The 21416-nt window shown below is 46.2% G+C and overlaps 1 protein-coding gene across 3 annotated transcripts in view; it reads left to right on the top strand.

Moving 5' to 3' along the window:
* EZR (ezrin) overlaps positions 1–21416 on the top strand; it is a 52808-nt gene that overhangs the window by 20679 nt on the left and 10713 nt on the right. For 2 of the 3 annotated variants that reach the window (XM_011976429.1, XM_011976428.1), the window contains exons 2-7: positions 6753–6836; positions 13120–13215; positions 14740–15014; positions 15593–15676; positions 16711–16857; positions 21211–21307. In XM_011976429.1, the coding sequence (XP_011831819.1) occupies positions 6753–6836; positions 13120–13215; positions 14740–15014; positions 15593–15676; positions 16711–16857; positions 21211–21307 (783 nt within the window). The remainder of the gene's footprint in view (positions 1–6752; positions 6837–13119; positions 13216–14739; positions 15015–15592; positions 15677–16710; positions 16858–21210; positions 21308–21416) is intronic. The other variant, XM_011976430.1, reaches the window with a different exon arrangement.

The following is a 21416-nucleotide window of genomic DNA, read 5'->3' as shown; positions in this document are numbered from 1 at the left end:
GCTCTACTCAGACTGGTTTTATAGTAAATGGCAGGTGTGATAATATAGGGATTAATCTGTTAGCAGTGAATCCACTGCCTGAAATTCAAACATTCAGATGCTTCCATTTGAATTACCCTTTTTTATTTTACATGGTTTTCCTGATTTTTGAGTACATAAAAAAATTACTGCAAACTTTTTTCCTGCAGTGTTCTGGCCTCTAAAATTAAATCTGGTTCTTTTGTCTAAGACTCAGGGTTGCTTTCCTATAATGTTTGTGGAGGAACTGATCTTGGACTTTTCCCTCCTGTCTTGGGCTTTTATTGCAGTTTGAATTTATGCTGTAAGAAGTGTGACTGTAGAGGTAATCTTCAACCAAGTTTAAAATATTCAGAGGAAATGGATGCTTCGCAAAGGAAATAATGCATACCTATATTTATTTACCAAAATGAGGAAAATACCTGGGAAATAATTTGGTGGCCAAATATTCAGCAATTGTATTCATAGATTAGAAGCAAAATACAAAATTTAATTGTCAACTTGGTATCTTTTTCATTCCTTAGACTCTTAGAAGGCATTTTAGATGCCATTTTGATAAAGTTAAACTGGGAAGACTCAGAAATCATGTTTTCCCAACTATATTCTGAAAAATGTTAGTTCCCTGGGTTGCTCCATGGAAATAATCTGTGGGCAGAACAGTCTGGGAAGCGGAGACTGTGGCCCCATCTTGGGCTGCCACTGTTGGCATGAACATGGCAGACAAGCAGCAGCCTTTCAGCTAAAGCAGGAAGAAAGAAAACCCCACCTTAACCACTGCAGAGTTACGTGACCTCCAAACACTGCCCCCAACAGCATATCCCCATTTTTGTCCCTTTCTCTTTCAAAGCCAAATAATTTCAAAGAGAACTACATAGCTGCTGGCTTGGGATGGTGTCAAAAGCCAGGCACGATGATTTTAAGTCATAGAATGATCAAGCTGGAAGATGCTCACAGATTAAATGGTCTCCAGCCACTCAATATCACTAGCAAGGGAGAGGAACAGGGTTGGCCTGAGTGAGACTGGGGCCACCCCTGCCACCAGGCCTGTGTGCCGGGCTCAGGTGCTTCAGGGAATGAGCAAAGAGGATGTTGGGTTTATTTTGTTTTAATTAGGCGAATTGTTGAGTTTATTTAAAAACAAAGCAGATTGGGGTTTAACACCCTGCATGTCCATTGCATTGGAGTGGTAACACCTGTGCCATTGTGTGACTGCCTGGAGGGGTACTTTCCCTTTGGGGAAAGTGAACACAGGTGTGTTGTCCCTTTTCCTTGAAAACACTCTACTTGCTGGTCTTGAATAGCATTCTAGTGGGTTACTTTTCTCCTAGTGGTCAGACAGTATTTATTGGACCTCTGGTTGCATTGGCATGTGTCCCCTAAGGAAGAGACTCTTCAGGGGGTACTCATACCTCTTCTGTCCGATGGCACTGGCTGTGTCACACCTGGCCTGCGGGCTTTGAAGCTAGCATTTCAGAGTGGGAAAAGGCCTCAAGCCGTCTAGTCCAAACTCTACCTGCAGATCAGGTAACTGATGCCCAGTGGCAGAAAGTCATTTGCTGGGGATCCTCAGATTACAGAGCTAGCTCTCAAACCCAGGCCTTCTGCCTCCTGTGTCTTGTCTTCCAGTGATTCCCAAGTTTGGCCTCCTCAAAATCACTTGTGGAAGTGACAGCTTCCGGGGCTAAGGGTGTTTGAAAAGCTTCTGTGAGGATCCTGATGGTGGGGCTGATGTGGGAAGCACTGTGGTATGTGATCACTGTTTGAGGCACAGCCATCTTCATTAATGTATAAGCCACTCAGGGATAGGGAGGGCTAATGCCTCTCTCTACTCACAGTGCCTATCGTGGTGCCTGGCACACCTTGCAGTATTTAATTGGTGTTTGTGGATCGAATGAACATGTTAGGTGCCCACTAGCAGGGGTTGGTCCTGTAGTCTGTGGGACCATGGAACATTAGAAGAATAAAGCTATTGTGGTTCATCCTGTAGTATAAGTTTGAGCTGAGCTAACTTGTAATAACACAAATTTTTTTGAAGTTTTTAAAAGTTAGAGACGGGTTCTCGCTATGTTGCCCAGGGTGGTCTCAAACTCCTCGCCTTGAGATCCTCCTGTCGTGGCTCCCCAAAGGGCTGTGATTACAGGCCTGAGCCATTATACCTGGCCGATAAATAAAATTATTTATTTATTTTTTACAATGGAATCTCACCCTGTCACCTAGGCTGGAGTGCAGTGGCGTGATCTTGGCTCACTGGACCTCTGCCTCCTGGATTCAAGCAATTCTCTCTCCTCAGTCTCCTGAGTAGCTGGGATTACAAGTGTGTGCCACCACACTTGGCTAATTTTTGTATTTTTAGTAGAGATGGGGTTTTACCATGTTGGCCAGGCTGGTCTTGAACTCCTGACCTCAAGTGATCTGCCTGCCTTGGCCCCCCAGAGTGCTGTGATTTCAGGCATGAGCCACTGCGCCTGGCCTAGAATTTTTTAAAGAGTAGATTATTAAGCAAAGGGAGAGTAGAGACAGTATTGGTTTTTCATTAACTTCATCTGCACCGTCAACCATATGGTTCTTTTTGTCTGGGGAGTGGTACAGGAGTAAAATTAAACTTAAATCACCACCACCACCCTCAAGCAAAGCATAACTTTAAAAAGTTTTTAATATTTTGGCAAACCTGATAGAAATATTGCCCTTTTTTGGGTAGATCTTAGATGACTAACTGCTTACTATACACACACCTGTACCACACATGTGATTGCGTTGCCTTCACCGAACACAGTTTTTGATAACAGTGTGTAATCTAAGGGGAATTACTAAGATAATAAAAACTGCAAACCACGTGCTCTTTTTCTCCAGTCTTTGCACATAGTTTGGATTTGTGTGGCGGTGTATTTAAGCCCATGGACTTGAGTTTTTTGTGGGACAATCCTTGCGTGTATCAGATTCATACAGTCCCAGTCCCCCCTTATTCCTGTGGCACTGTTGAAGATACAAGAACCAGCTGGCATTCAAATATGTTGAGAAAAACAGTTGCTGACTAGGGAAGCCTAACACCCTGATACTAAAATGGAAAGTTGGGATTTAGATGTGTTTTCTCAGTTGCTGAAGCGTGGTAGTGCTGGTGCTGGTGGTGTTTTTGAGTCTCGCTCTATCGCCCAGGCTGGAGTGCAGTGGCGCGATCTTGTTCACTGCAACCTCTGCCTCCCAGGTTCAAACACTTCTCCTGCCTCAGCCTCCCAAGTAGCTGGGACTATGTACAGGTACGTGCCATCACGCCCAGCTAATTTTTGTATTTTTAGTAGAGATGGGGTTTCACTATGTTGGCCAGGCTGGTCTTGAACGCCTGACCTCAAGTGAGCCACCTGCCTTGGCCTCCCAAAGTGCTAGGATTACAGGCGTGAACCGCTGCACCTGGTCCCAAAGTCTGTTTTTTTTTGTTTTTTTTGTTTTTCCAAGCCCTTGGATAAGTAGACAAAGTATGTATGTAAATGGTCCTGTCATCTCAGTGAATGTCTCATTTTAAACTTCGGTGAATGCATATGCTGTATTGCAGCACATTATTTTATCCATAATTGTCTTTCTAAACATGGAACTGTTTATCATGGAACTGTTTATCATGCAGTAGGTTAAGGCAGTGCTGTGCTGTGGTCCTTAATCTGGGGAGGATCTCCTCCCTTTTCCCCATAGAGCATTTGGCAATGTGTATGTGGATGGGGTTGCTTTTAGATGTTCCAATGACTGGGGACACTCAGTCATTGGATGGCTTAAGGATGCTAAACGTTCCTGAGTGCTTGGGATAGTCTTGCAGAATGAATACTTCTGCTGTCCAGAATGACAAGAGCACCCCCAGTGGGAAACACTAGTAGCCTAATGACTAATCAAGTAACAGACAGCCCTTTAACTTAAAGCAGCTCATTAACATAGTGTTCATTTACCTGTTGAGATCTTATGAATATCTTCTCAATCTCTATGTAAAGATACAGATTGTAGAGCCTGCCCTATGTATACATATATGAATGTAGGAGATCGAGACCATCCTGGCTAACATGGTGAAACCCTGTCTCTACTAAAAATACAAAAAATTAGCTGGGCGTGGTGGTGGGCACCTGTAGTCCCAGCTACTCGGGAGGCTGAGGCAGGAGAATGGCGTGAACCCGGGCGATGGAGCTTGCAATGAGCCGAGATCGCACGACTGCACTCCAGCCTGGGCGACAGAGTAAGATGCCGTCTCAAAAAAAAAAAAAATGGAGTCTGAAATCTCATGTGCATGGACTCTGGTCATTTGTCTTTGTCCTAACCAGGTAGTGGCCTTTAGTTCTAATTGTACTTGGGGTTCCACTTCTGAACCAGTAGATAGCAGAGAAAGAAAGGCATACCCAGGGCTCTGCATTTGTGAGCGAATGCCCCTCCACTTTAGTTTTGAGTGTGATATGTCATTGTTGGCTTCTGTGTATGTAGCTGGAGCTGCATTTGTTATTGAAATATTTGACTTGGGGCTGGTTTTCCCATCTCTAATACAGGCCCTTGGAACCATAATTGAGAGAAATGCATGCTTTATTTCATGCTTCATAACAGCCATTTTGTGATTTTAAAAAAATTGCCAGCAGGAAATGAAAGAAAAGTAGGTTTTTATATTTTAGTATGATTAAAGACTTTAAAACAGGTCTGGTTTCCTCTCAGTAAACTTGAGTTCTTTAACTTCTGGACTTGGAATTGTGGAGAAAACTTTTAAAACAAGACCTGGAAAACAATACTTCTGTACTTGTTATACCAGTCAGGGAGCCTTTAAGGCATATTGGATGTATATCAGAGGATCTCTCAATCATCATAGTCTTAAATGTTATTGGGACAGGGGTGGAGGTGGGGCAGGTGGTTCCTGAAGTAGGAAGTGACATTTGGTGAGTGCTTAATATTTCTGGTGCCCTGGCTGGATAACAAAACCTCTGTTGCCAAATCCTGGCACAGGTAATATGTCCTCATTACATTTATACCTGCGTTAGGAAGAATCCAGGATAGGTATCTCTCCAGCTTCTGTATATTTCACTTGACAATGGTGAGAAGCAAGCATTTCTTAATATTAAGCATTATAGTTGCTTTGTGGCTCTACTATTTTCCTTTGGGACAGTGACATAAAGTAGCCAAATTTGAGTGTTTTTCATATGCTTTAGTAAATCTGGGTTTCCTCAAGTGATAAATTTGAAAACTACCTTGATGTAAGTGGATTGTTTTGTTGTTGTTGTGTTTTTTTGTTTTTGTTTTGAGATGGAGTCTTGCTCAGTTGCCCAGGCTGGAGTGCAGTGGCACAATCTTGACTCACTGCAACCTCAGCCTTCTGGGATCAAGCAATTCTCCTGCCTCAGCCTCCCGAGTAGCTGGGACTACAGGCGTGTGCCACCATGCCCAGCTAGTTTTGTTTTTTTTTTTTTTTGAGACGGAGTCTCGCTCTGTTGCCCAGGCTGGAGTGCAATGGCGCGATCTCAGCTCACTGCAAGCTCCGCCTCCCGGGTTCACGCCATTCTCCTGCCTCAGCCTCCCGAGTAGCTGGGACTACAGGCGCCCGCCACCACGCCCGGCTAAGTTTTTGTATTTTTAATAGAGATAAGTCTTCACCATGTTGGTCAGGCTGGTCTTGAACTTCTGACCTCCAGTGGTCCACCTGCCTCAGCCTCCCAAAGTGCTGGGATTACAGGTGTGAGTCAATGGCACCCGACTGTGTTGTTGTTTTTTTTTTTTTTTTTTAAACAGCTACATGGCAACATTAGAAATATTTTAAGGCCCTCCCGTCTCTATCTCCTCAGTTCTGTGTCTCGCCATCCTGATACTATTTCCATTTTTACATTTTATTTTTCATCTCTTGTCTAAATAGATCTCACATTTGCATTGAGAGAGTATTGCTTGTCATATTTTTGATTTCAGAAGCAATTTGCCCAGTTTCTATTTTCATAATTATGATTTAATATCACTACATAATCCATCTTTGATGTGTCTTTGGACATTTCATCCTTTGTCTCTCACTATGGTTTCTAAGGTTGCTTCAAAACTTCTGGTACAAAGCTCTTTCTCTCTTCCCTTGTCTGACTCCCTTGGTGCCCCTCGGGAGCCCTCCTGCCTCCTTTGGCTGTCGTAAGGCTCATATGAGATGGTGCATGGAAAAATAGGTTAAACTATTGTTTTTTTAAAAAAAACTGCTTAGGTTGGGCAAGGTGACCCATGTCTGTAATCTCAGCACTGTGGAAGGCTGAGATGGAAGGCTTGCTTGAGCCTAGGAGCTCAAGACCAGCCTAGGCGACATAGTGAGACCCCGTCACTACAAAAAGTTTTAAGAAAAAAGAAAACGAGCTGGTCATGGTGACACCTATAGTGCCAGCTACTCGAGAGGCTGCGGTGGGAGGCGTTCATGTGAGCCTGGGAGGTCAGGACTATAGTGAGCTGTTACCGCGCCACTGCGCTCCAGCTTGGGTGACAGAGCAAGACCCTGTCTCAAAGAGAAGAGAAAAACTGCTTACACCTAAGTGTCAGTGTGCTTTATTAAAGCAAAGAGGCTGCGTTTGGTTCACACTGTGTGCCTGCTGAGATGTCCCCAGCCATCTGCAGTCAGGAGTGGTGTGTGGCTTCCTGACTAGCACGGGAACTGATGTCAGGCATGTGCCATCACCACACTGAGGAGCAGCTTGGTGCAGGAGGTTATCAGAAGAAAAGAATACTCAGTTAAGCGTAATTTGTTTCATTCTGTTTTTCAGATCAATGTCCGAGTTACCACCATGGATGCAGAGCTGGAGTTTGCAATCCAGCCAAATACAACTGGAAAACAGCTTTTTGATCAGGTTGGTCTCTGAACTTGAGATTTAACTCTATCTACAAAAAAAATTGTTTTGCAACATTTCAATTATTTTGTTTGCTAAGCATATTACCTTGTTTTACTCACTTGAGGTAATAGATGAGAAGGATCTTTTAAAAGGTGAAAGTATTTCATGATAGCATTATAAAATGCATTAATAGACACGTATATCATGCCTAGGAGGTGTATGAAAGCACACAGCTATCTGTTGTATAAAGCCAGGTGGATTCAGTGTGTTACCAGGCATGGAAGCAAAGGGCTGAACAGAGTGATTGTGCTTGTCAGTGTAAGGAGGTGTGCTGGCCTATGTGTCTCTCACCCTGTGTTAGAGACGCAGCTTCCTACCCCCAGCCGCCCCCAGCCGCCTCCACCTCCAGAGTAGAACCCCTCTCACTGCGTGGATGAGTGAACCTTAGTTGTCTCAGCAGTTGGTGCATCTTCTCATTTCTAAGTGGTCATACCTGAACGTCTATGAGAAGAAGAAATGAAGATTTGGAGAAAAAAATTCATTTTTTAAAATTGGAAGATTTTTTTTAAATCAAGTATTTATTAGTGATATTACTATTTATTTATTAAATAATTTTTTCCCTAATAACAGCTGCTCCAAATATAGTGTCGTTTTTTTTTTTTTCCTTTGAGACTGAGTCTCATTCTGTTGCCTAGGCTGGAGTGCAGTGGTGCTATCTCGGCTCACTGCAACCTCTGTCTCCCAGGTTCAAGCAATTCTCCTGCATGAGCCTCCGCAATAGCTGGGATTACAGGCGCAGGCTACCATGCCCTGCTAATTTTTGTATTTTTAATAGAGATGGAGTTTCTCCATGTTTGCCAGGCTGGTCTTGAACTCCTGAACTCAAGTGATCCACCTGCCTCAGCCTCCCAGAGTGCTGGGATTACAGGTGTGAGCCCACGCTCAGCCTAAATACAGTCTTAATGGCTTGGATTTTTTCCAGTCAAGGAGTGACTAAAAACCATTATTTAGTTTTTTGTTGTTTTTTTTTTAAGACAGAGTCTCGCTCTGTCGCCCAGGCTGGAGTGCAGTGGCGCAGTCTCCACTCACTGCAAGCTCCGCCTCTCGGGTTCACGCCATTCTCCTGCCTCAGCCTCCCGAGTAGCTGGGAGTACAGGCGCCCGCCACCGTACCCGGCTAATTTTTGTATTTTTAGTAGAGACGGGGTTTCACCATGTTAGCCAGGATGGTCTCGATCTCCGGACCTCGTGATCCGCCCATCGTGGCCTCCCAAAGTGCTGGGATTATGGGTGTGAGCCACCACACCTGGCCTATTTAGTATTTTTATAGCACAGGTCAGAAGTCTTTTTCTGCATATGGCTGGAGAGTAAATATTTTAGACTTGCAGCCCACACAGTTGCTGTCATAACTACTCAGCTCTGCCATTGTAGTATTGAGAGCAGCCATAAACACGTGAAGATTCAAGCATGACTGTTTTCTAGTCTAGCTCTGTATGGACACTGATTTTTTTTTTTTTTTTTTTTTTTTTTGAGACGGAGTCTCGCTCTGTCGCCCAGGCTGGAGTGCAGTGGCACAGTGGCACGACATTGGCTCACTGCAAGGGTTCACGCCATTCTCCTACCTCAGCCTCCTGAGTAGCTGGGACTACAGGTGCCCACCACCACGCCCAGCTAATTTTTTTTGTATTTTTAGTAGAGACGGGATTTCGTTGTGTTAGCCAGGATGGCCTCTGTCTCCTGACCTTGTGATCTGCCCACCTCGTCCTCCCAAAGTCCTGGGATTACAGGCTTGAGCCACTGTGCCTGGCCGGGCACTGATATTTTTATGTAATTTCCCCATCACCACCATTGGAAAAATGTAAACCCATTCTTAGCCTGTGGGCTGCACAAATAGCCAACAGACAAGATTTGGCCCATGGGCCTTAGCTTGCTGCGCTTGTGTTATTTACAACTCTCTCCTGTAGTTCACCGCAGAACCAGCTTTGCGACATGTACAGCAGTGCCCTGTGCATGGCAAGGCACCAGGGCGGCACCCGTCCAACACCTCACAGTTTCAAAACGTCAGACTCTTTGATCTCTCTTATCTTTTTTGATATTTAACAATGTTTTCTGTTTCTTAAGAAAAGACTTTAGATATTCCACTCCAGCAGCCATACCCCACTAAAGAATGCTCATTTTTGGTAAAAAGCTTTTTGAACACGTTTTATTATAAGTGACCCCCTCAGACGGAAATGTATAGAGCTACTAGATCTCACCTTATGGTTTATATTAGAAAACAGTCCTCTTCCCTCACCTCTCGCTCCTGTTTCCCTGCTTGACTTTGTGAACTAAGTGGGCCAGAGGTCGTGGAGTGGAAAGGACCTTTGTGGCAGTAGTCAGTAACGCAAGTCACCGCAAGCCCCATCCAGCCCGCTCTCAGCGTCTGTGAGCTCACTCAGGTGCCAGCGAAGACTCTTTCTTGAGTTAGGCGGCCCAGAATGATTCCCCATTGCTGCGTATTCCTCGTGAGACATGGAGTTCAGTTTCAGTAAGGCTGGTGAGCCACCATGAAGGCTATGATAACTTTTCTGTGGAGCAGTTCTAAGTTCTAAAGAAAGCAAGATCTTATTTTCTGGACTAAATGGATTCTTCTCTGGGGCCAGTAGAGGAGCAGGGCCAGGTGTGAGTTACAAGTCCTTTGAACCATCCCGAAGAGCCCTACTGGTAGAAGTGATATTCTGTGTTCTAGCACCAAACCCAGAAATTAGAGTGGGTGGTGATTGGGAGACCTAGGAGGGAGAATTTTAGCACACTTAGACCACAGGAGACTCCACCCATGCTTGATCATATCTCCCTCTCACTCCGAAAAGGAGCGCCCAGCAGCAGTGGGCTGGCTCCGTGCAGCAGAACATGTGGGTGCCAGAATGTGCCCAGGTGGACGCCCCCAGAGTAAGTGCAGTGCCAGTGGCCGATCATCATGACAGCTTCCACTGTTGTTTTGAGGTCATTTCCTGGGTCTGCCTCACCTGGTAGGGATAAAGATATTTACTACTCTGGGTGAGGCTGGACTTGGGGTAAAAATTTTAAAGTTTCTGCTGAAAGAGAATCCTGAAGTAAGTTGAGTGCTGCCGGCTGAACCCTGTACAGCACACTTGCGTAGGGCCCTGGCTTCTGGTGTTGGTTCTGCCAGTATGTCCCTTGGTTAGCCTCCTGGAGCCTGAGTTCTTACCTATAAATGAGACCTTCTCGAGCAAAAACTTTAAAGCAGGGTTGGGAGCCCTAGGATAAGTGGAAAAACTAGGTCATAGTTATGGAGAAATTTCTGATGGAAAGCTCATTCCTGGACCTGGATGTCACTGAAAATAAGGTCTTGAAGGGAATAGCTTGAAAGAGATTGGAGGTAAAGTAATCAGCTCTCCTCCCCCAATACCCCTTTGTTACTCAGCTCTCACCTGCAGCGCCCCCTACCCCAGCGTCAAGCCCTGGAGTGCTTTTGCTTTACTCCTGGGTCCTAGTCCAGGGCTTCAGTGTGATGGAGAACACCCAGGGCCAGCTGCCACGTTGAGGGACAGAGCCAGGGCTGGACTGCAGCCCAGGTGTCTTGATAAGCCGGCCCCCCCATGCCAGAAGCTCCTGAGTGGGGAGGAGCTGCTCCAACTGTTGCTTGAGATTGAGTTAAATAGACATCTCCCACCTTTTCTTTCCTAAAAATCTGCCATTTAAAACACCACTGAGCCCAGCACTTTGGAAGGTCAAGGCGGGAGGATTGCTTGAGCCCAGTCTCCTGTAGGCTACCAGCCTGGGCAACATGGCAAAAACCTATATCTACAAAAAATTTAAAAACTAGCCAGGCGTTGTGGCACATGCCTGTAGTCTCAGCTACTCAGGTGGCTGAGGTCGGAGAACTGCTTGAACCCAGAAGGTTGAGGCTGCATTGAGCCAAGATCGTACCACTGTACTCCAGCCTGGGCAACAGTTTAAGACCCTGGCTCACAAATCAAACCAAAACAAACAAAACCAAACACCACTGAGGCAGGGTTAGGGAGTAGACACAGATGTTGAGACTCTCCACCCATGGTGTGTCAGGATTCACCAATGAAGGGAATGGCGAGGGGTGTTTTTCTAGGAATGTTGGCTTTTTCCTTGTAGGGATGACCTATGGATTGATTTTTAGAGTGGACTGAAGAGAGGAAGATTGCTTAATTCTAACGTGTCCCTTTGGGGAATGCATTGTGTGAGCAGTAGGATTCTGAAATACACTCTGAGCATAGTTATCCTGGAGATTGATGGAAAATTCCTGCCAGGAAGGTGTGCGCAGGTTAGGGCAGCCAGGGACAGGCCTTGCTGAGAGAGGGAGGCTCTCGTTTGGACTGCATGGTATTATGGCTACGGGTTCTGTGATTTGCCCTGTGGAAGGGGGATGGCCACAGCATAGCAGATGCAGAAGAGGATCCTGAGCTGTGACCCTGAAAATCAGCGAGAGCCTGACAGTTATGTCAAGTGGAAGTCAAGTGGACAAAAGATTATTTCTAACTGGTTCAGATGTGCAGGCTGAGGCTGCAGTTGGGTGGATGAAGTGAAGGATGGCATCAGAGAGCAAGCAATTTCTTAGGCACGTGGAGTTTTCTTGTGTAACTTTTTTTTTTTTTTTTTTTTTTTTGATGGAGTCTCAGTTGCCCAGGATGGAGTGCAGTGGCGCAATCTCGGTTCACTGCGACCTCTGCCTCCTGGGTTCAAGTGAATCTCCTGCCTCAGCCTCCTGAGTAGCTGGGATTACAGGCTCGTGCCACCATGCCTGGCTATTTCTAGTAGAGACCAGGTTTCACCATGTTGATCAGGCTGGTCTCAAACCCCCCTGACCTTGTGTTCCTCCCGCCTCAGCCTCCCAAAGTGCTGGGATTACAGACGTGAGCCACTGCGCCCAACCTCTTGTGCAACTTTGAAACAACCCAGAGAGGAAGGCTAGGCAGGTTTCATATCAGTGATAAGATGGAGGCTTGTGAGGAACAAGACATTAGCAAGACTGTATACAGAAACCTGGTCTTTGAATTCAGTTTTCTCTGTGCTTTGCTACCACAAAAACAAAAAACATAGGTTTCGCAAAAGACTTGGGAGCAAAGCATTGCATAAAAAGTCTAAATGTTTTTTCTATCATTCCATGATGAAGCAGCTTGGTTACAGCCTGCCCCCATCCCCTTTGGGTGAGTGGGAAGAGGGAAAGAACAGGTCAGTCCTGGGCATTTAATAAACAGACTCCTAGGGCTTTAGGGAGCCTCTGGCCTCCCTGTACCCTTCAGATGAAGAAACAGGCCCAGAGCAGGAGTTAATTTGGAATTTTAGGGTTTACTTTAAGCAAATGTTCTGTATACCTGAGTTGTCATTTCTAATGTATTCAACCCTCTTTGGCATTAAATATGATAGAAACCATGTATTTGAAGGATGGTAGCATTTTTTTTTTAAAGTTTAACATTATATATCATGGGATTTTAAATTACACATCTATATATATGCAAATAGTCAAACTTGTCTGAGACTCGGTTTAGATGATGTTCAACAAGTGTCCACGGCAAGTTCGACTATCTGTTTCTAAGACACTCATGAGAATAAGCAGCTCAGGACTCCTCTGTAATGCACAACAGGGACTTGAAAACGTGAAATCCTTGCTGCGACCTAGGGTCAGGATTCTACCTCTGCTACATCAGAATGTCCCATTTCTGGAGGCCTATAAGATACAGGTTCCTCTGGACACCCCTGTGCATTGACACCCTTCCGTCCCAGAAGTCTGCCACTGCCTGTTTTCCTACGTTTCCTAGGACTTCTTTGTCCCTGTTCGTAGTAAGTCAGACCCCTGGGCCAGCTGGCTGAGAGGCAGAGGCAGGCAGCCAGAGGAGGCTCAAGTGTGGTGCTGGATACTTGAGTCATCCACATGAGCACACGTGACGGGCAGTGATGCCCCCACTGCACTGTTCCCTGGGGGGTTGTGGGCTCCCATGGTTCGTGTGTGCTGGCCATACCTGCTGAATTTCATGCAGGAGAGCATCCTGGAGTACAAAGGAGTAGGAGTGAGGTTTTCTAAGATTTGAAGGTAGAACCCTGAATCTGCTCAAATTTGTATTAAAAGTAAGTTGTTCATGGCTTTGGGATAATAGCCTCGGTTACTAACAAGTTATTTGAGAGAGTGCTAAACAGGTGTTGCCCAGTGGTTGGACTGAGCAGATGTCCTGGTTTCCTGGGGACTCTGCTAGACCATGTGATGAATGACAGCCAAAAGCTGTTGCCCTTTTGAGTGAGTTTCTCATGACTGTTGGGCCTCTCTCATGCAGGTGGTAAAGACTATCGGCCTCCGGGAAGTGTGGTACTTTGGCCTCCAGTATGTGGATAATAAAGGATTTCCTACCTGGCTGAAGCTGGATAAGAAGGTAAGTCAGGGTTAACTATTTACAGACTGTGGATTGAGTGTTGGTCTGCTTTGTTGATAAGGAAACGGGAGCAACTCACCCTGTCTCTTGTTTTCTGGTCCTTTTTGTTTGTGTAAAAGTTTTTACAGACAAAAATGGTTGCAAGTTTCCAGTAAATGGGGATATCGATTGGAAATCAGATTCTGGCATTTCTCCATACAGCTCACTCATCGGAGCACATGATGGCTAATTGCATAGCTTTTAGTTGACCTTAGTTTTTTTGAATGAGATTGTTAATCTTATAAACTGTGAATCATCCACTATTTCGTAAGAACCTGTTATTGCTTTGTGTGAACCTGTGACAGATTGTCTTCCAACTTTAAAGATTGGATAATTCCATTAACCAACCATAAAGAAAAGTAGTAACATAAACAATTTTTCTTCAAACTCTTTGAAAATTATCCTTTTTTTCGAAACCCCTACTGTCCTCCCAAGTCACAGCAACAAGTTAGAAAGATAATGGGAGGGGTGGGGAAGAGTGGAGGAACAGGAGGAATTCTTAAGAGTAAGCTTTGGGGTCCAGGGCCCTATTGGCATGTGGCCAGATTCCAGGTCACTGTGGGAGTCATTTCCAAATTTGAGTTCTCTAGGATTGATAGCATCATCCCATGAGGACTGGGGCTTAGTGAGGCAGTAGCTTTGATTTCCAGCTGAGTGCAAGAGTGTGATAGTACTTGTTTGTTTGTTTGTTTTTGTTGTTGTTGTTTTGAGACGGAGCCTTGCTCTGTCGCCCAGGCTGGAGTGCAGTGGCGTGATCTTGGCTCACTGCAACCTCCACCTCCCGGGTTCAAGCGATTCTTCTGCCTCAGCCTCCCAAGTAGCTGGGACTACAGCTACATGCCACCATGCCCGGCTAATTTTTTTGTATTTTTAGTAGAGATGGGGTTTCACCATGTTGGTTAGGCTGGTCTCGAACTCCTGACCTCGTGGTCCGCCCACCTCAGCCTCCCAAAGTGCTGGGATTACAGGTGTGAGCCACTGCGCCCGGCCTATTTTTTGTTTTTGTTAGTTTGTTGTTTTTTAAGAAGAGACAGGGTCTTGCTCGGTCACCCAGGCTGGAGTGCGGTGGCGCCATCATAGCTCACTGCAGTCTCGAACTCCTGAGCTCCAGGGTTCCTTCTGCTCAGCTTCTTGAGTAACTGGGACTATAAGCATGCACCACCATCCCCAGCTAACTTTTTTTTAAAAATGTTGTAGAGATGGGATCTCTTCTACGTTGCCCAGGCTGGTCTCAAACTCCTGGACCCAAGTGATCTTCCTGCCTTGGCCTCCCAAAGCACTGGGATTATAGGCATGAGTCACCATATCTGGCCTTTTGACTAACCATTTTTTGTCTGGAATGCTAAAAAGATTACTTTAAGAATAGACATTATCTCCTGAAGACTGGCCTGAGGGCCCCATTGAGTCTTGGTTAGAAGCCTGTGTTGGGGACAGTGGGCCTTCGTCTTCCGGATTTGTGTCGAGAGTGTGGCTTGCTTTGTCCAGGTGTCTGCCCAGGAGGTCAGGAAGGAGAATCCCCTCCAGTTCAAGTTCCGGGCCAAGTTCTTTCCTGAAGATGTGGCTGAGGAGCTCATCCAGGACATCACCCAGAAACTTTTCTTCCTCCAAGTGAAGGAGGGAATCCTTAGTGACGAGATCTACTGCCCCCCCGAGACTGCCGTGCTCTTGGGGTCCTACGCTGTGCAGGCCAAGTTTGGGGACTACAACAAAGAAGTGCACAAGTCTGGGTACCTCAGCTCTGAGAGGCTGATCCCTCAAAGGTGAGCACAGGGTGACCTGGCCTGGGCAGGAGCAGTCATGCCATACTCGGCAGGGAGAAGCGATTACATTAGAAACACAGGGACTTTGCCAGTGTCAAGTGCTCCTTCACGCTGGGACTCTAGTCATTAAGGCACTGACCAGCGACCTGAAACATAGCCAGGGAAGGCGAGCTGCCATTCCTCACAGAAACTAAAGCGCAGCCGTGTCCTGTGGGAGTGCAGCAACATAGCAAACTTCTCGACCTGACTGCTTAGCTCCTCCTGGTTTATGATAGGTTGGCCCCTGTGAAATCTGTTTTTATTTACTGGTGGTCACAAAAATGACCCCATTTGGAAGAAAAGGCCACTTAAAATACCTTCTTAGTTTTTCCAGCCTGAGTTCTTGTTCAAAACGCTTGGTCTTCCAGATTAATCGTCATGAATAGAAATGCTACACATCAGGAAATAGAAACCAAAGCTCTTTGGGATTGATTGATTTGAATGGAAAGTAAGGGTTTGAGTGTGGGTGGTAAGTGGTCCTCCTTCCTTGCCTGTCACAGCCCTTAAGGATGACAGTGCTGTTTCCTTTTGCATTCCAGAGTCATGGACCAGCACAAACTTACCAGGGACCAGTGGGAGGACCGGATCCAGGTGTGGCATGCAGAACACCGTGGGATGCTCAAGTGAGTGCTGCGCCCTGCTGTTGGGATCTGGGCATCTCCGTGCGCTCCAGCGTGTCTTTACCTGTGACTCTAGTTAGTACTTTAAAGGGCTCTTTGTCAGGCCTTGTGAAGACCTTGAGGGAACCGAGCTGAAAGTGGGGTTTCCTTAGGGAAGAGGTTTTTTTGGGAAAAAAAAAAAAAAAAAAAAAGCCAGGTGTCTTGCCCGGGGAAAGAAACAGTTTAGCTCAAGCCTTCAGGTTCTAAAAGCTTATGTCCTCTGTTTGTAGAAAGTGTGATGTCTAAACTTCATTTTAGTCAGTAGGGCATTGTTCACCTACAATCGGTGTTATTTTTCTTCTGTCAAAGAGGTGCTAGTTTGCTCATTGTATGAAGGTGGTTGTCTTACAAGTGTATGTAAATGAAAAAGGATCCCAAGTGAGAGATCCTGATTTCTCACTTGGGATCCTGGACATGGGGATCTAGAACCTGGACGTGGGGCTGTTAATGTAAGACATGGCCAGACCACCGGATTCTGGGTGTTCTTGTCCTAGAGTCTTGTCTCTGGCCTAGTCTTGCGACTCTGCATTATTTCAGCCTCTGAAGTTTGTTTGAGGTTTGAGCCTCAGATTTTGTGCTTCAGGGTTTCCTGTCTGGCCCAAGCATCCTTTGTGGAAGAAAAACAACTCGAAGCCCATGGGGAGGGTTGTGGGAGTCCCAGAAGACATATGTGTGGGCAAGAGAAGAAGGAGGATTGTGCCGAGTGATAAAACTTAAAAACCTGTCAGAGAAGCCGGTGTGAATCAGTTCTTCCTGAAAGTTTGGGGTTTGGTGGTGAGGCTGCAGGGCAGCACAGAACCCACCCCAGGCATAGCTTCCGGGCTGCCTGGGTCCCCTCCCCACCAGTCTGCTGCCTGGCCCCTGCCTGTCTGCACGCAGCACACAGCGTTGAGCCCATCCTACACAAGGCGCCTTAATTTAAAAATACTGGAAAGGTTTTAGTGTTCTGGATATTGAGTGCTACCAATGACTCTGCCTGTTTCACTCTCCCCAATTAGAGATAATGCTATGTTGGAATACCTGAAGATTGCTCAGGACCTGGAAATGTATGGAATCAACTATTTCGAGATAAAAAACAAGAAAGGAACAGAACTTTGGCTTGGAGTTGATGCCCTTGGACTGAATATTTATGAGAAAGATGATAAGTGAGTTGAAGTTCACAGTTATCTTCAGTAGGTGGGGTGGTGGGCCTGGAAACAGTGGCAAAATGGCAAATTTGTGGGTTATTTTTGAAGTTTTTATTTAGCAACTTACTATCCTGAAGTAAGAATCGTTTAAGGGCTTTTGGACTGCTGTGGCCCGCTCAGAGGGTGGTCCAGAGGTGTGTGGGTTATCCTCTCTCATGGTGGGCAGGGTCAATAGTGGGCTCAGACCTGGGAGAGGATGGCAGAATAGAGCAGAGGCTGCCTCTCCTCCCCCTGCCTCTGAGGTTCCACCTCAGCTACCTGCAGGTACCAGCACATCCATCCATAGCTACTTCACAGGCAGCCCAGCCAGTGCTGACTCCTGGCTCGAGGTTTGTGCTAATCCAACCATGAATGTTGATGGTGTGATGATAGACTTGAAGAGCTGTAAACAATAGCTTGTATGTGTGGACACTTTAGCTAATAGTCTGCAGGAGATTTCTTAATTACCTCACATTTAGTTAATGATGTTTGTTGAGTGAGGGCCTGTAAGCAAGCTGGGTACTGCAGCAGAGCCAGGCCTCTCCACAGAGACAGACAGTCCTGCTTTCAGATACAGGACATTTGCCTGCTTTCTGCTGAGGATAAACAGGGAACGTCATCCTAGTTCGTGAGGGTAGGTTTCCCATGGTGAGTCCGTGACATCAGCATAAGCCTAGATTCTAGATTGATCTGATCAGAAGATACCTGAATTTAAGAGGCAGAAGGAAACTACCTCTGGAAAGAGAAGGGAGAGGCTCTTGACTGCCTCCTGCCAACTGTCTCTGCTCCGATTGTCCACAGTCAGCTTGATTGCTCTGCAGGGCTCCCCTAAACAAACCCTCTGATGGCCTCCAGCTTCAGGGGCCTGGCAGAGAAGGTGCCAGGGCAAGAATGCTCCTGGGGTCTTTTTGCCAAGCCCTGCCTTTTGGCCTGGGTTCCTGCTTTCCACGTAAGGAGGAGAGTGGCCCAGAGTTTCTGGATGTACCTGGTTTCCTTCCCAGCCTCATGTTGTTCCTTGAAATGACGGCTCTCCCCATTTCCCACTTGAGGCTCACCCATCTCACCTGTTCTCAGGTATTTCCGTTCTCAGCTCCCCCACATCTCAGATTCCCCCAAAATCCTCTCTGGAGTTCTCAAAGGGAGTGGCACTGCTCTCCACAAATGACCTGCACATGAGTCCATCTCTCCATTCGCAACCATGTGAATTCCTGCCAGAACCCAGGGCACAGATCTATTTCACTTGGGGGTCAGGGACCTATGCCAGCTGTGCCCAACCTCGTCTCACTTCCAGGGCCCACGTGGTGATACTGCACAGGGAGGGAGGCAGGCGCTGTCTGCTGGAAGGAAGGTGCCCATTAGGGATGGAGTTAGTTACGCGATCCAATGTGATTTACCTGTCAGAATCGCAGGAGCTCCTCAGAGAACCTGGAAATGAGATATTGAGGACTCTCGGTTCGCTCCTACTCTTGAGTGTGCTGGATGTAGCACTGGTAAAGAAGCAGGAAAAAGCCAGGCACAGCGGCTCACACCTGGAATTCCAGTACTCTGGGAGGCCGAGGCAGGCGGATCCCTTGAGCTCAGGAGTCTCAACCAGCCTGGGGAACATGGCAAAACCCCGTCTCTACCAAAAATTTAAAAAATCGGCTGGCTATGGTGGTGCATGCCTGTGGTCCCAGTCACTCAGGAGGCTGAGGTGGGAGGATTACTTGAGCCTGGGAGGCAGAGGTTGTAGTAAGCCAAGATTGTGCCACTGCACTCTAGCCTGGGTGACAGAGCGAGACTGTGTTTCAAAAAAAATTTTAAAGAAGTGGGGAAAGTGTGTAGATACAGGAACTTGGAACCAGGACACCATCTTTCTGGGGGACCCCAGCGCTGAAGCCGTGGCTCTTAAGATAGCCATGCCAAGGAGTGGTGCACAAAGTCCTCGTGGGAACGTATGTGGGAAACTGCCTCTGCCTTTGAAATCTCTTGAATGACCAGATTTTGTAATGTGGCCAGGCCAGGGCTGTCCAAACAGGTTTTTCAACCTGCAGGAAAACAGCCATGAGCAGGAACTTGCTGATGTCAGCTTGTAGCTGCCCCAGCCCACGTAAGTGTCCATTTCTTCCAAGTAAAAATGTGAGCTGTGTGCCCTATTTAGTACTGGTCTAGCTCTCTGCTATCCCTCCCCCACCGTTGAGCGGTGAACCTGGCAACTCTCTCAGATGGTTCTTTTCCCGCAGAGCACACTCGGGTGTTGGGCAGGCTCACTTTCTGCCTCTCTTCTCCCCATTCCTGAAGGCACACGCCTCTCTTCACAAAAAAAGCATTTATGTAGATATTCAGTCAATTAATAGGCCCAAATTCTTTCCCTTTTGAACAAATATTGACAACTTGGTAGCAGCATAAGCAGGAGACTGTCCTGAAGTCTGAGGAGTGCTGAGAACAGCCAGCTGTTGTGCTGTTACCTCTCTCAGTGGAACTAGGAGAATTAGATATGCCTGAAACATTGTTCAGGTGAGAAAGCTAACCTATTGAATATGGAAATTGAGCTCTAAGAGATTTGTACTCTGCAAGTAAAGTCTCTATTTTATTAAAACACTTCCCTGTTTAGTACTAAATAGGGTCTGGCTGGAAATCTGTCTCTTGGAGTCTCCTTTCATTGTACACATAACCATTAAGTGGGAGCATGTAGGACTATTTGTCATCTTTCTTTAAACCCTTAGCTTGGACTAGGTGGGAGTATAAAGAGGGCAAAAACAGGTAAGCGCCCTCCTGACTGGCATTATAAGCTTGTGAACAGAGAAAGTTCAGTTTAGCTAGGTTAGAATTTGAAACCTGACACTCTCAGACCAAAAACAAAAACTAGACGAACCTGATCTATCTGTAGTCCTATAAAATCACTTTTTTTCCCCTTAGCTTCATCCTTCTTTGGGCAGATTTCATCATAGAAGTACTTCTGTAGGTAGGAGTTTCTGGAAGTGCACTAGGTCCAGGGCTCCCATCTTAAAGGGAAAGGGCGCACGGGGAGCTTGGAGACTGGAACAGGAGCCACAGAACGTGTGTTTTCTTTAAATTCCTTGCAGATAGGTACTCAGGGCTTCAGTTGCTGTCTCACGTCTCTTTCCATCTGCACATCACTTGTCACCCTCTGGCTCTCTAACACATTTCCAACAAAATTGCAGGCATCCATATCCTTCCTCAAAATGAAAGTGCATATGATATACTAGAGGTTAGGTTGGTTATGTTTTGTTCTTTTGATGTAAAATTTAAATACAATGAAATGTAATCTTAAGTGTTCATTTGCTGAGTTTTGACAGATATGCCCGAAAAATGCAAAATCTTAAGACATATAGAACATTATCACCCTCAGCTGCATATTTTGGATTGAAATTTTTAAATCATTCATTCTTGCATTTATTTATTTATTTATTTTTGAGACGGAGTCTCACTGTGCCACCCAGGGTAGAGTGCAGTGGCACGATCTCGGCTCACTGTACCCTCTGCCTTCTGGGTTCAAGCGGTTCTCCTGCCTCAGCCTCCCAAGTAGCAGCCTCAGACACACGCCACCACACCCGGCTGATTTTTGTATTTTTAGTAGAGACGGGGTTTCACTGTGTTGGCCAGGCTGGTCTCAAACTCCTGACCTCAAATGATCTGCCCACCTTGGCTTCCCAAAGTGCTGGGATTACAGGGGTAAGCCACTGTGCCTGGCCCATCCTTGCGTTTTAAAGTCATTTCAGGCTGGGCATGGTGGCTCATACCTGTAATCCCAGCACTTTGGGAGGCTAAAACAGGCAGCCCCGGGGAACCGTGTGTTGAAAGGTGGGTCTGAACCGCGGAGTTTGGGGCTGGATTTGACAGCTCTTGGATGCTGAGTTAAGAACTGTGTTGACATATGAGGAGAGTAAGTTAATCAGATCGGCCGACTGAAAGTAGGGGTGCTCCAGCACAGTGCTTGAGAGTGGGCTCTGGCAGGATGAGAGGTAGGCGAGTGTGGTGATGTGATGTGGGAATGAACAGCAGAAGATACCTGAGGGAGGGTCAAGGTGCCTGGGTAGGAATTGCAGTTGACCTTGAGATCACCAGCCTGGGTAATCATAGGTGCCCCAAACTGAGGAAAAACCAAAGGAAATGGGAACAGACTAAGGTTGCAGATGCCTTAAAGCCAGCCACTTGGCTTAACCTAGGACAGGTAGGAAATATTTGATAATAGCATATAACACATTATGCCTCCTGGGTTAAGAGGCATATTATTTTAATTGCAGTAATAAGAATTGATTTACGAATCTCTTAGCCAATCCACGAACATACGTATACATCTAACCATTCACTTTCTCTTTTTAACCTCAGGTTAACCCCAAAGATTGGCTTCCCTTGGAGTGAAATCAGGAACATCTCTTTCAATGACAAAAAGTTTGTCATTAAACCCATCGACAAGAAGGCACCTGTAAGTTCCAAAGGATTCTATTTGGGGACTACTGTTTTTCATTCTTAAACTTGTTAGGGTAACAGATTTCTCTCTGTGATGAGTAGCCGGTGATAATCCAAACTCCGTA

This window comes from Mandrillus leucophaeus, unplaced genomic scaffold, assembly GCF_000951045.1.
Source record: "Mandrillus leucophaeus isolate KB7577 unplaced genomic scaffold, Mleu.le_1.0 Scaffold166, whole genome shotgun sequence".
Classification (NCBI taxonomy): domain Eukaryota; kingdom Metazoa; phylum Chordata; class Mammalia; order Primates; family Cercopithecidae; genus Mandrillus; species Mandrillus leucophaeus.
Note: the sequence above shows the minus strand (reverse complement) of the source record. Positions and strands in the feature narration are given on the sequence as shown.